Source organism: Daldinia caldariorum (assembly GCF_022478825.1).
Source record: "Daldinia caldariorum strain CBS 122874 unplaced genomic scaffold F4812scaffold_8, whole genome shotgun sequence".
In the NCBI taxonomy this organism is placed as follows: Eukaryota; Fungi; Ascomycota; class Sordariomycetes; order Xylariales; family Hypoxylaceae; genus Daldinia; species Daldinia caldariorum.
The window spans coordinates 607398-621045 of NW_025953044.1; the positions used below are offsets into that span (position 1 = coordinate 607398).

General features: G+C 48.3%; 5 protein-coding genes across 5 annotated transcripts; 2 read left to right on the forward strand and 3 right to left on the reverse strand.

Moving 5' to 3' along the window:
* Nucleotides 1-247: 247 nt before the first annotated feature.
* Nucleotides 248-4043, reverse strand: F4812DRAFT_381763 (glycoside hydrolase family 127 protein). The gene is made up of 5 exons (XM_047932036.1): nt 3255-4043; nt 3005-3134; nt 2569-2860; nt 1571-2310; nt 248-1416 (listed from the first exon to the last, which is right to left on the reverse strand). Exons 1-5 carry the CDS (start codon nt 3878-3880, stop codon nt 889-891), a joined length of 2316 nt encoding a protein of 771 aa, XP_047790220.1. The 5' UTR covers nt 3881-4043; the 3' UTR covers nt 248-888.
* Nucleotides 4044-5274: 1231 nt separating this feature from the next.
* On the reverse strand, nt 5275-7906 carry F4812DRAFT_381973 (Not1 N-terminal domain, CCR4-Not complex component-domain-containing protein). Its single transcript, XM_047932039.1, has 4 exons — nt 7391-7906; nt 6199-7288; nt 5633-6146; nt 5275-5525 (listed from the first exon to the last, which is right to left on the reverse strand). The coding sequence occupies exons 1-4, from the start codon at nt 7643-7645 to the stop codon at nt 5465-5467; spliced, it is 1920 nt and encodes a 639-aa protein (XP_047790221.1). The 5' UTR covers nt 7646-7906; the 3' UTR covers nt 5275-5464.
* A 528-nt stretch (nt 7907-8434) lies between these two features.
* On the forward strand, nt 8435-9449 carry F4812DRAFT_428057 (D-Tyr tRNAtyr deacylase-like domain-containing protein; the record flags this gene model as incomplete). The annotated part of the gene is made up of 5 exons (XM_047934158.1): nt 8435-8644; nt 8712-8890; nt 8991-9033; nt 9094-9287; nt 9360-9449. The coding sequence occupies exons 1-5, from the start codon at nt 8638-8640 to the stop codon at nt 9444-9446; spliced, it is 510 nt and encodes a 169-aa protein (XP_047790222.1). The 5' UTR covers nt 8435-8637.
* F4812DRAFT_428058 (yippee-domain-containing protein) lies at nt 9450-11029 on the reverse strand. The gene has a single exon (XM_047934159.1). The coding sequence runs from the start codon at nt 10690-10692 to the stop codon at nt 9790-9792; it is 903 nt and encodes a 300-aa protein (XP_047790223.1). The 5' UTR covers nt 10693-11029; the 3' UTR covers nt 9450-9789.
* Nucleotides 11030-12325: 1296 nt separating this feature from the next.
* On the forward strand, nt 12326-13537 carry F4812DRAFT_471254 (ornithine decarboxylase antizyme-domain-containing protein; the record flags this gene model as incomplete). The annotated part of the gene is made up of 3 exons (XM_047939072.1): nt 12326-12473; nt 12606-13056; nt 13115-13537. The coding sequence occupies 3 exons, from the start codon at nt 12326-12328 to the stop codon at nt 13320-13322; spliced, it is 807 nt and encodes a 268-aa protein (XP_047790224.1). The 3' UTR covers nt 13323-13537.
* Between the last annotated feature and the right edge of the window lie 111 nt (nt 13538-13648).

Below are 13648 nucleotides of genomic sequence, written 5' to 3' on the forward strand. Positions count from 1 at the left end.
CTTTTCGCGGAGCACTTCCGTTGAGTATGCGAAAGAGTAGTCGGAATGAATATATGCATTGATGGGAGAAAAATGGGTAAAACCAAGATTGGTATTGTGTAGTTGTCGTCTTTGCGGACCTGCTCTGCGGACACTTTGGTATATTCCACCCTAGCTCCTTTTTTTTTCTTTTTCTATTATTCTTGTTTTCGTAAACCCCCTCTTCTTCCTCGCTAACCCCCGTCTCGCTCTTCTCCAAGCCGAATAATAACTCGTAAGAAAAAAAAAAAAGAAGACTTGTCAAGAAAGCCCCTTGATACCACCACCTATATAAAATCAAGCTTTGTATAGGTATATCTCAAGACACCATCCGTCATCTCCATCTTGAAGCTACCCACCCAACTAGAATAATGACCATGTAAGAATAGGTACCTATGATTAAAAAGGCTGAGATAATCAAGTTGCATCCGCGGATTCCCAGTTTCAACTAAATCTAGCGTACCATGAGCTGCGCACAACCTACCTGACAAGGTAGCGATAAGGCTCCGAACCTGCAGCTTGCCCGATGGGGGTATGCAAGGGGTTAGGATTATGACGATAGCGCCGAATCGTTTGCTCTATCGTACTATATTCCAACAACGTTTTCTTCTTCTTTTCCCCCACTAACTACCTGCCCGGTAACTATCGAGAAATCCCACGCACTTCAAAACTGGGTAGTAGTGGAACCAACCATGTTACTACGACACGGGTGTCTCGGGTTCTTCATCGTCTTAGCATTAAGCCTCCCCCCCTCTCTCTCCTTATTTTCTTTATTTTCTGGCCCCTCCAAACCGCCCGCCCCCCATGTTCATAATACCAGGCACATAATAGTAGCAGTAGTACTTCGTAGTTACCTCCTAACTAGAAACCTTAGCCCCTTAACAGCCCAACTCTCATATGACCCCTGCCACCACGGTTCGCACGGAGATAGTAGGGGATGAAGTTAAGCTCCTTCTCCTCAGCCACCACCGTCTGGCCGAGGGATGTACCGGGTTCGATGCCGGATCCCGACTCGGTCCGATCACCTATGACCTTGCGGATCCAACCGACCGACCGGAGGCCAACGTAGCGTTCCCCGATTTGGTGATGGTGGTGGTGATGGTCCACCACCTTCTTTATCGTCATCTCCTCTTCCCTCTCAGCTACCGCAGAGTCGGATCGAATCCCGACGTTGCGGAAGTGGTCCTGCTCCCATGCATTGTCGACATCCTCCACGCAGTAGATTAGCGGCCCGCGCGCGAGCGTCAGCGTGCTCTGATTGGCATACGGGTGGGGAGCGATGAATCGGGGCTCGAACCCGTCGATCTGGATCGAGAAGGCCCTATTCGCCGAGGTGTAAGCGGCCGGGAGGACCAGGTAGCCCTTCTCGACCTGCGCTGCTTTGTGGCTCGGCGTGAGCTGGATTCCTGGCATTAGCGACATTGCATCAGGGGTACAACAAAGCCCCCTCCCCTCGCCCCTTACTATGTAGGTAGGTATGTATGTATGTAAATCAAGCGCAAATACATTAAAAAAAAGCAAAAGAAAAGTAAAAGAAAAACCGGGAACGTACCGTGAAGTTCCCCCGCGCCCAGGAAGGAATCCTTAATCTGATAGTCACGCCTATAGACGCCGGGGCCTGCAGCTCGAACAGCGTATTCCCCTCCCACGGCCAATTCGACTTCTGCTCCAGCATGATCTGCTGCTGCTGCTTCTGCTGGTCTTCTACCTGAAACGTTACCTTGGCCGATGTATACAGATGCACGTTGATGTAGGCGTCGCCGCCCTTTCCGGTGCCTCCGTAGTCCCACAGGTATCCGCCGAGGCAGCCAAAAAGCCGCATGACGTTCGGTGGGCAGCACGAGGTGTCGAACCAGTCCTCGCGGCGGCTCTTGTCGGACTCCGAGCTCGCGAGCTGGTTCACGTACGTGAAGGCGGTCCCGTCCAGGCTCAGCCCCGTCATCACCGCGTTGTAGAGGCACAGCTCCATTATGTCGGCGTACTTCGCGTTCAGGTCTAGATGGAGCAGGCGCTCAGCTAGCATTATCACAGCGATAGACGCGCACGTCTCGTTGTAGCACCCCCCTTCGTCCGAGCCCTGCGGTAGGAAGTAATCGATACCGAAGCCCTCCCATTGCCACATTGACCCGATCCCCCCCGTGAGGTACATCTTCCTGTCGACCATGTTGTTCCACAGCCTGGTAAGGGCTTCGAAATACTCGCTCTTGTGCTCATAGGGCCTTACTCCGAGCTCGTCTAAGCAAAGTAGATCCGCAACACCAGTAAGAACTAAGATACTAATGTTAGCACTTGCTTTTGCATAGTTAGTCTTGTTACTGTGGAAATTCCAGCGTCGGCAGGAGCGCCATTGTCCCAACGCTTAGCTGATAGAAAGCACCTCGCCCCTTAAATCTCGATAACAAGACGCCCCAGACTCCCACAATCGCCAAACAGCCATATACTCTCGACAGCCGGTAATGGTCGCCATTAAACGAAAGACGTGAAAAAGAAAGGCTGAAAAGGGGGAACACATTCCGAGAGAAGAAAAACAAGGAAAGAAAAAGCACTCACGATACATGGCCCTGACAGCATGGCCTTCGACAGTCTTCTGCTCTAGGATCGGAGCGTGAGCTTGGTTGTACCAGCTACTATCGTGCATCAAGTAGCTGTCAGGGCGCTGATATGGACTCTCGCCACGCTGCCGCCGCTCCCACTCGTAGTATGGGAGCCCATCCTGGCCGGTCGGGTTGCCACGCTCTTCTACGAAGTACTTCGCCAGCTTGTAAGCGTCTTCGTTCCCCGTCGCTGTGTACAGGCGCAGGAGCGCGAGCTCCGTCTCCGGATGGCCTGGATAGGCATGTTTCTACGCCGACTATTAGTAAAAAAAAAAAAAAAAACAGATCTTCATGGGGGTTCTTGATTGTAAGTCTATCGTTTCTTGACTTCGTAACCCAAAAAAAAAGGGGGGGAGGATCGAAGAAGGATAGGAAGATTACTAGGTACTAACCTGGTCAGGACCCGGGCCGATGACTGTACTGATCAGCTGGACATACTTCTCCAGCGGCTCCAAGAGAAGATTGTTCTTGTAGTAATTGCTATGCGCCAGCGCCGCCTCTATCAGGTGTCCGGCACAATACCTTGAATACGAGCACGAACAAAAGGTCAGCCAACAAACAAGCATTCCTCCCTCCATGGATCCAGACCGCTAACTTGGCATAAAGGAAAGGAGGAGGGCTGGTGGAAGAAACGAAACGTACAACTCATGCTTATCCCTGATATTCGTCCACCTCGCCTCCGGCTCCTCGACCGTGAACCACGTATTCAGGTACCCGTCCTCCCGCTGCGCGCCGCGAATCGTGTCCGCGAGCTCCCGCACCGCCGCGTCGATCTCCGCGTCGTACTCCTCCGCCAGCAGGTAGCACGCGCCCTCGATCCACTTGGCCACGTCGCTGTCCCAGTAGACCTGGGGCGTGCACGGCCAACGGGTCCCCTCCTCCCCCTTCTTCTCCGTCTCCTTCTGCTTTTCCTTCTCCTTCTTCTTCTTCTTCCTCTCGTCGACCCGGAACGCGTCGTATTGCCCCGAGTCCTTCATCCGCTGCAGCTGCGCCTTCGCCGTCGCCCGCCCGACCGTCGTCCGCCGCGCCCGCAGCACGGACGGCCCCGTGAACTCCGTCTGCGCGAACTGCGTCTGCGGGTGGGCCATGGCTGATATAGCGACGGGTCTCGTGTTTAGGAAGAAGGGAGAAGAGGAGGAAACAGTCCTGGGTCTAGATTCCTGCTGGTGCTGGTGCTGTTCCTGTTCCTGTTGCTGTTGCTGTTGTTCATCACGGACATACAAACGGGCAGTGAGCTGTTTAAGAAGAGAAGCGGCATAGTCCTCCATGGCTGCCCTTACGCTAGCTAATCCCAAGCAATAACTGGTGCTACGTCGTCACGAGAAGGGAAAAAAAATATGGGAACCAGACCGGGAATCGGAGTTGCAAGGGCAAGATGATTTACGACAAAATTAGAATTTACTTTCACCGCGAAAACGGAAAAGAATGGGCAAGGTTGTTGTTGTTCCAGGGTTTAGACATGCTAGGTACCTATTGCGAAGTCCACACTTCTTGTAGCCCAGTGTATAAAGAGAACACTGCCGTGCGAATGAGGGGGCGGCGGTTTCTGTACTAGGTAGGGGTGCGGCTACGGCAAACTAGGTAGACGCATGCAATGTGGACGAACAGAGAGAGGAAAGGATTAGCGGCTAGTTTCCATCATACTGATGTTACCTTGAAGTGTATTGTTACTATAGGTACGAGGTTTCCTGGGCGTAACGGGCAACAACAACAAGGTCTAGAGCAGCAAGAGGGGGGGGGAGGGAGGGTAGTCCTGGTAAATGTTATCTTTCCCCAAGATTCGGTACTTCCGTTGAGTTTGGTTCCATGGAGAGCCGTTGGATGCAAATGCACAAGACAGCTCATATTAAGTTGCCTTGGCCCAGGGGTAGGTAACCCTTGCTGTAGCTTTGCATCGGAGATCGATAGAGGGCCTGGACAAATGGGAGCGGGACACGCCGCGGGGAACACTTCTCATTTGCGGAATTGGGTTATATATTGGAATTGGCATTGGAGCGACACCGCAGTTGGTTTTGCGGTGAAAGAAATACAAAATAGAATAAAAATAAACGGCTTCGTTCGTGGATTAGTATAAGACAAGCACGAATCGCATGCCCTTCCAGAAACAAACTTGGAACGGAGGTATAATGCTAGCAGCGCAACTCTGCACCCAACCGTTTGGTACTCCGTGAGTCGACCCTAGGCAAGTTGTGACTACGCCATTATGGGAAGAAATCCGATAGGTCGGTTTGTAGCCTCAAATTCTCTATCACCAGCCCAATCATAGACATCACGAGACCTGATGAAAGTCAAATGACTATCCTAGCAAAACGCCAGCTCGATCGTTGGACGTCCACTCGGACGCTGCTCGCGTATTTTATTCGTGAGCAGGCCGCAGCCGAAAACGGCGCGTATCCTAGGGACCGATTTTTACTTTACCGGTCTTCTTCAACTTGGCTTATAACTGGTAGACCATTAAGCTTCGAAGTTTGAGCGGTGAAACGAAACAACAGCTGAAAACAGTAGATGATAAAAGTTAGCAAAGCGAATATGCTACCAGGGGAACCTACTATGTCTATTTGAGGTACCGAATGTCTCATTTGTTAAGAAAATCATTAGTAAAGCTACTCAAACACGTTATTCCGTACTCGGGATCATCGCACAGCATCGCATAATCTTGGAGAATTCATCGGGAAAGAACATAATTTGTTCTTGTATTTCCTTAGAGATATTAAGGCAAAGGCAGACTGTTTGTGATGGCTCTGCCTCAACTAGCAACCGCCGTGTATTCCATACAGTGAGCCCTGAAAGGCAAATGGCCCCCTCGATTGATCGTCCATTTCCTCTAGGATCGGTAGCAAAGACCAGGATATTCATACATCATCCTCGAGGAATCGATACGCAAATTTAAAATCAGCCTTCCTACGGTTCATCCTGGGATGGGTTAATAATATTGTTCCATAAGGCCACGTCTAAGAGTGAAAGAGGCACGCTTGCAAGTCGAAAACCAGCGCTAACATAAATAATCGCAAAACACTTACCAGGTCGACTCGTAGTCGAAGAAGCGATAGGTACCTTGCTCGAATTCTTCGGTAATGCTCTTTGGCTCCTCGTGCCGTTGAAACCAAGTTTGGTACTGCTTATGAAACCTCCAGCTTTGGTCCTTAAGCGCCTTAGCTGCTAGGTACTGTTGATAAGTCCCTTGCTTGTAATAGAAGACGTAGAATAGTGTATCCGGTTCTATCCGGGAGTATAGCCGGGGGTCTTCGAATATCGGGAGCGGTTCCTGAGGATACCCAGAAGCTGAGGGATACCGGGTATCAGGTCTATATGTCCGGGTTGGCTCGGAGTCAAATGCATCAATAGAATTCAGGTTCGCCTGAGAGGCCGCCATCATGCGTAAGTGCGATGGGCTATTCACTGGTAGCGAGCGTTTCTTCGTCACCTCGAATGACTCTACTAGATCTTGTAATGAAGCAGGGAGATGGTATATGGACTCTTCTTCCTTCTCCTCGATAGGCTTGACACCATTAGCCACGCCATTGGATCGAGTCGCTACACGTCCAGGTTAGTAGGATATAAACACTACGTATACGATACAATATACCTTTCGAAGATTCAGCGTGATCCGCAGTGGCGGGTGCTTTGCCTGCAGCTTTCGAAGATGCCTTCTCTGATTTCTTCGAAGCAGTAGAGGAACTTGGCTCCGCGACCTTAGGTTCAGGTGCGCTGGTTGGAATAGACAAACTTGCTGATTTTGGCTCCGATGGAGCTGGCTGTAAGAATGCTATATTTGGCGAATTTGCAGCACTTGCTCTAGACGTTGCAGCAGGCGGTAAAGGTGAGATGCCCGGTGTAGTTGATACTGATTGCGAGCCTGGTGGAGGAGGGAGAGGCGCAATACCAACATTGTTTTTATCACTTGCAGCGGCGGCAGCAGCAGCCGAGGCATATTTCAATCCTTCCCCAGCTGGTCGTGTTGGTAAGGACGCGGGCTTCATGCCTGCATTGGCGGTACTACTACTAGTGACGTTGGCTAAGGGGTTATGTAAAGTTGCTAGAGTCGGTAGAGGAGATTTCATCTGTGCGGAGGGGCGCCGGCCGGCGGCAGCAGCAGCAGCATCGACAACACTTCGTGACTTTCCAGGTAGACTACCGGATCGCGACTCGGCATCCGCAACATCTTCCTGTATAGATTGCGTGTCTTGTGATGAGACACGATCATTCTCCTGGGTCATACCATAAACATCTTCCTCTTCTTGAAGGTTCAGTTCGTCATAGAGTCCCTCGTCCTCGATATAATCATCTGTTGTGCCATCTGTGACGTAATAGCGGATGCTCTCTTCTAGATCGTTCACTTGTTCCGTATCGACACCTCCGTTGTCCAGCGATCTACGAATCAACTCGAGTTTCCCTTGATGCCATTTATGCCTTTCGATTATGCGCTCGATGGCTGCCATGCGATCTGCTTTGGCGGAGTGGTTTTTGCCTTTCTTCATGGTGGCTTGTATCGCTTCGCCTTCAGCCTCGAGTGCCTCGATTTGCTGTTCCAACTCGTCGACCATATTACTTAGGAATTCGCCCGCTTCTACCTTGGCTTGCTCTTTCGGATCTAACTTGGCGGCTGCGGAGAGGCCTTCTTTCGAGTAGGCTTTGGTTTTCATCGCCTTCTCTACGGCCTTAAACCGTTCCATTTGCTGCGAGATAGAGGAAAGAAGTTAGCAATAATACCAACTGTAGTACAACTAACTATAGTATAGCATAGCTTGCGGAATGTCGTCTGATATAATAACACATACCGTTTCTATCAGCTTCCGATGCTCCAGCAACGGAGCTTTGTCCTTGATGTCATTGCTGGCTGCCCATGTCTTGATCTGGTCGCGTAACCGTTGTAGCTTCTTTATTTCGCGTTTGAGGTTATCTTCCAGCTTCTCTTTCTGTGCCGTATTATTTGACTGCTCGATCTTCTCGTAGATGGCGTCGAATTCGGCTACGCCTTCCGCGACCTTCTTGAAGCATTTGTCTATTTCTTGTTGTAACTTCCTTGCTGCCATTGTGTAGATTTGTGCTCAGGAAAGAACCGGAGCAAAGAGGTTGGAGGTGATTATGGTAGGGGCCGGATACGAAGGTCGTATTCGCGAACTTTGCAGGACGTGGCGACAAATATAGTACTTAGGTAACGGTGGTAGTAACGGTGACAGTGACGGCAACGGCGACGGCGACGGCGAAAAAAAGTCTACCATGTAAGTAAAGTTTAATAGCGTAGACCATTCAACGGTATCGCACTGGTTTTAGCGTGTGTAGCGTGTGCAGTTTGTGAAACCTTGGCCTGTGTAGTGCAGCCTGTGCGAAATAGTGCAAGGCTTTTATTACTGGCTTAGGTAGGTAGGTACGGTTTAGATCCGTAAATGTTAATGAATGAGGAAAAAAAATGATCGTTCCGTTTGTTTTTTCCAGCAGCCAGCAGGAAGTGGAAGAGATAATATTTTGAGTAATGTCTAAAACATTCTTGTTTGCTGACTACCTAGGGTTTATCTGTTATCTTGGTTGCCCAGTTGGAAGGCTGAATCTTTTCTTATGAGTCCAAGATTTAATGAAGGGTTGCGATTTCAGCACATTCAGCACAGCCCTAGGTGCAGCTACAGCCTACAGCACACGGCGCACAGCCCACAGCCAGCCTTATTACTTGCCTATCATAGATTCATAGTTAACTTGTGTCTACCTAAGGTACCCTCACTTGTACTCCTCAAGGCTCACAGAGTCAGACAGGTGGAATCGTGGCATTAGAAGGTACATTGGGTACATGGTGGGGACTTGAACATCGCCGTACCTACCTTCTTACTTTAGTAGGTACATAGTAGGTTAGGTTAGGTACTCACTTAGGTAAACCCATGTAATTGGAGATTGGAGGTCAAGATATGTAATAAATAATAAATATATTCTCAGTTCGCTTTATAAGTCCACCTCACAATCTTCAATATCGATATCACCAGTTTGGAAGGCTCTCAGAGCCAATTAGCGTTATAAAATATTCATATCGCCCAAGATGAAAGGTTGGTGTACTTGAAATCGAAACAACTGCCACAACCCGTTGTTAATCGTTCATATTACTTCCTGCAGCCATCCTACAGCGTGTTCTATCCGCTTCCGTAACGGTAGAAAAGGAGGTCGTGTCGTCCATCGGAAAGGGTGTCTTGGTCTTCGCTGCAGTGGCCCCCGGCGATACGGAAAAAGAAGCAGACTCCCTAGCAGCCAAAGTGTTAAAGCTGAAGCTGTGGGACGACGATGCGGGGGGAAGAGTATGGTGACATATTTGCATCCCATTCTTTCATTTCTTCCCAATGTCTCATACGCGTGTGCTTGATGGATCATGTCTAACCGACATTTTGAACCAATTAGTGGAAAAAGAGCGTGATGGATATCGGTGGTGAGGTCCTGTGCGGTGAGTTTTGATATTTCCTTGAGGAAGAGAGTTTGTATTGTTTAACAAATGACTTCTCAGTGTCCCAGTTTACCCTACTTGCCTCTACTAAGAAGGGCAATAAGCCCGACTTCCACGGAGCGATGGGAGGAGAGGAGGCCAAGAGGCTCTACGATTACTTTTTCCAAAAGGTCCAACAAGGTTACGCGGCCGATAAAGTAAAAAACGGAGTGTTCCAGGCTATGATGGAAGTTGCTTTGATAAACGATGGCCCTGTATGTCTTGAATTCCCCATTGCTTCTACTATGTGGCCGGAATGTGAGATGTTAATCTAGATTTTTTTTTAGGTCACGTTGGAACTATCAGCTGGTCAAAAACCTACGTCGGTGCAAGCACCAGCACTAGCACCAGCACCAACTCTAAATCAACAATAAGGATTGATTTTCTCTTTGTTTAGAACGATGCAGTGGTTGTCTTCTTAATACATATTCGGTTATTAAACATATTATAATCAGAAGCCATGGTTGAATAGAACCGTGGCTCAGACTTATCATAGTGAGGGTATCAATGTGAATGTAATGCAAATGTCACATGTAATGTGATCATACCAAAGAACACCAAATAACCGCCCAATCCCAATACGACGAAAGATTCATTCAGTCCTCTCAGAAGGAGATGTTGATGTGCTTCGCCCACCACTCAATAAATCCATTCTGGGGTATTACCGTCATAAAAAAAAACTCCACGTAATTATTTCAGTTGTTCCGTTGCCGTTTGTTAGGTAGTTTTAAGACGTCGATTGACTTTCCGGCTTCTCCTCTTGGCAACTGCTTCCGCATCCCAAGTTCCCATGAATATGTCCTCGCATTCATCCTCATCGTCTGAGTCGAAAATGACGGGCTCTGCGTCGTCTTCCATTGGCATACCTTTTTGCTCTACCCCAAGGTCGAGGGTATCGCCAACCTTGGTATCTTCCCAGTTTTGGTAGACAACAACTCTCTGAGTCTCGAGAATATATTTTCCGATCTTGTATTTCTGCGACTCTTCCTTCGCGTCTATATACTTCCAGCCGACCTTGGCATGGCAGATTGCACACGAGATATCTGCGACGACATGCGATCCGGTAACCAGAAGACGAGTTTCGGGTTTGCCAATTTTAATATTGATAAGATCCCCAGCCTTGGTGCGTTTACGCAATGGTCCGTCCGGGGGAGAAACTAGGAATGCCCTTCCATATCGACCTGTAAAGCCCTTACTTACAATTTGCGAGGCGAAAGCGAAATCAGCAGCGCATGTAGAGCACCTAATAGTGTTGGGCTGTGTCCGAGTGATAGTTGTATCCAAAGGTGCTAAGGATGGCTGGTTCCCTTTGGATCTGAAGTTGGCAAATAAGTTTGTAGGCAAAGTAAATGAGGGCATCGAAGGCCTCCTCGTAGGACTTGGTGGTATCGAGTCCGTTAGAGATGAACTCAAAGACGGCGGAGTATCGGCTAGCGCACTTCCGGGATTTGATTGAGAGCTTTGTCGCCTTCGGCGAAACGGCAGAGATAGGCTGGGGAGTAAGTAAACGGGAAACCTAGGTCCTTCAGTCTCCTCTCGAGCTGGCGCAGATAGAGTCAGAGGCGGAGGCGGAGGCGGAAGCGGAAGCGGAAGCGCCTCGCTGAACATTATGGAATACATGTTAGGCAGGCACTAGAAATTAGAGACGAGAGTAACTTGTACTCTCGAAAACGTCAAAGACAGGAAAGTTAGAAAAATCGAGGTTTTATGATTTGACGTTTGACTTGTAACCATCAGCCTGCCCCGCATCGACGAAGCAGGAGGAGAAGCAGAGGAGAGCAATGAACAACAACCTTGGAAAAGAATGGTTTCATATATTAGGTAGGTACATATAGAGCTAATGTTATGTTAGGTAGACATGTACATGTATGTGACACTTACCTGCGTCGTCTGCGCTACACTACCATTTAGAGTTGATCCCGTGTTGCATCACCTCATCGTATCACTCTGAGGGAAAGGTGCGCCCACCCCCAAGCTTTATCAGCTTTATCATTCAGATCGTCCACCCGATAAGGCTAAGAGAACGGATGGAGCGGGCAGGCGGGGTTACTGTTTGAGAGATGACCCTTTGAATGGATCCCACTACGGCTATAATAGGAATAGGCCTAATTATGTAGTTCGCTACTGTATATCTCATAATATCTAAAGTTTAAAATGTGTAGATGGCGTCACACTAAAATTATTACTTTAGTGTATGTAAACCGTACAACTGCAACTATTATGTGTAATTCAGATCCTACCTAGGTAGTATTTTGAATGCCGAAACTGCCAAGCTCCGATGCAAGAATATCTTACATACTAGTCATCACGGCTCTAGCGAAAAGATCGACTTGCTTCTCCGCGTGCTGATTCGCAAGCACATAACTGCTTCGCTATCGCTGAGTGTACCTAGGTAGTATCAGTCTTATGCAACTATAATATCCACCAACGAAATAAGCCCAAAGCCGAGCTTGCGGAGCAAAGCTGCCGCCTTGCGAGTCATTAAAGAAAGCTAAGCTACAATGTTAATGTCGGGAACGCTTGTGATACGCTTCTTATATCACGCAAGTATGCTATAGAGGTGGTTAATGCCTTCGAACCTGTATCATTGGTCTACTATGGGTTCTAATACATTAGGTTGCGTATATTGCGATTATTAGATCAGACATGCCTAAGATAAAAAACGTGCAATCGACCGGCTCTGCGGCTTTCTTAAGGGATGACAAAACGGATTTGCCAAGACTCTACAAGAATTAACTACCAATCACTATGCTCCCAACCTATTGGTTTACCTCATGGATAATTAGCACGTGATACACATGCGGGGGTGGCATGGCTTCAATGCAACAAAATCATTGGCTGAAAAAAAAAGTTGCAAACTCTAGCCGTTTCCAGAACCTAAATCTGGCAATTGCGAGTTCCCACATTGACCGCCGTTGTTTTGGTTCCAAGATTATTTGACTTGGAAGCCGCCTCGTCCGTTCATCCTACGACCTTTTCTTTATAAAATCAACTTTCCCAAACCTCAACTAAACAACACGCAAAACAGCCCAATCCAAACTAACTCCGGAACAATCCAATTATCCAAACAACCGAACCCAATCAATACCTTTCGACTTTCGACTGAACTGTCAAACTCCGAAGAAAATTAAATTTGTAGCGCACAAACTAATTAATTGCCTACGATTACCAATTTTCCTCGAATCCCTAAATTTATCGTCCAGACTAGTCAAACCCCGATCTCTAGCGATAACCCTGGATTCTATCATCAGCAATGGCGCCAATGAAAAACAATAAAAATAACTGTAGTAGTAGTAATGGCGAGGCCGTGGCCCGAGAGATCAATGTCCTCGCCAGTTGCTACATAGTCGACCCCGCTGCGTCCCTAAAGGGACTTCACTACTGCACTACCGGGGCTGCAGGTATGTCTTGAACTTTATTCCCTAACCGAGACCCGATCTTACTGTCTTAAGCCCTACGTTGTGTACTCTATATATTCTAACCTAGTATTTTACAATAGGGGCCGAGTGGTATTCCTGAGGTCCCTATCTCAGGTCTACCATCTCCTCCGTCAAGTCCCCCCCTCGCGGCCATCACACCGTCTAACGAGCTCGCTCTCCAGCCCAAGAACAAGAAGCGCAGCAGCAACGTACCGATTAGCCGCAGCCGCCGAGGGGGGGCAACACTTCAGATCAGGGAAGAATGTGAGAGGTTCTTCTGTGAGACCATGAAAGCCGTATTCCAGGGTGAGTGGAGTACGGTCGGTAATGGCTCCTGCCTGACTGGTGTTAATTACGCGCTTACACCACCTGATGATTATCCTATGGGTCAGTCTGCCCTTTGCAATGTCAACGCCAAGCCCGGCGTCTATGTGAACGGATGGATGGAGTTTTGGGATTATGCTGGAGGTGCTAGCTTCCGAGCCTTTGTCTCAGAAGATAGCGACGAGAAGTCCTTGTTTGCATTCTTTGACAGTGGGCTCGTAGGCCGCGATCTTAAGCAAGCGTAAGTTTTGCCCCTTTCTTCCGTTGAGCTATTCGTGGCTCTTCTGACCCCGTTCCAGACTCATTGCTTTGATCGAGTTAGCCGATGGTCCAATCGGATGTTCGTATGTTGTTATCTGCGTGGACCGCTTAATGCCGCCCGAATACGCGAAGGCATTGATGAAGAGTCTCCAGTGGGTTGGTTTCGAAATGACTACCCTGGACCATTGGGCCAAGGACATCGACGTCATCAGCGACAAATGGTTATTTATGGGCATGGAAGTTTAGTCGTGATATTCCGAGTTCAGACGATCGTTTAACCTACCTGAAGTAATTATATTATACGAGGGAGCTGTTTTTTTTTTTTTTTTTTTATATTGTTTCGGCGCATAAATATCTATCCTTGAGGTTAGGGTTGCTTTTTGCTTGGGAGTTCTCGAAGGGCGTACTTTTACACCTCATTAGCTCTGGCGCATGGGTCGTTTCTATCGCATCTGCTGTATTCACACCATAGGCGTCATCATAAGCTTAGAGGATTGAGATTAAGAATGGATCAGTATTGAGAAGGCAATGGTATAGTAGCAAATTACTATCAATAGAAAACGAGCTTCTAA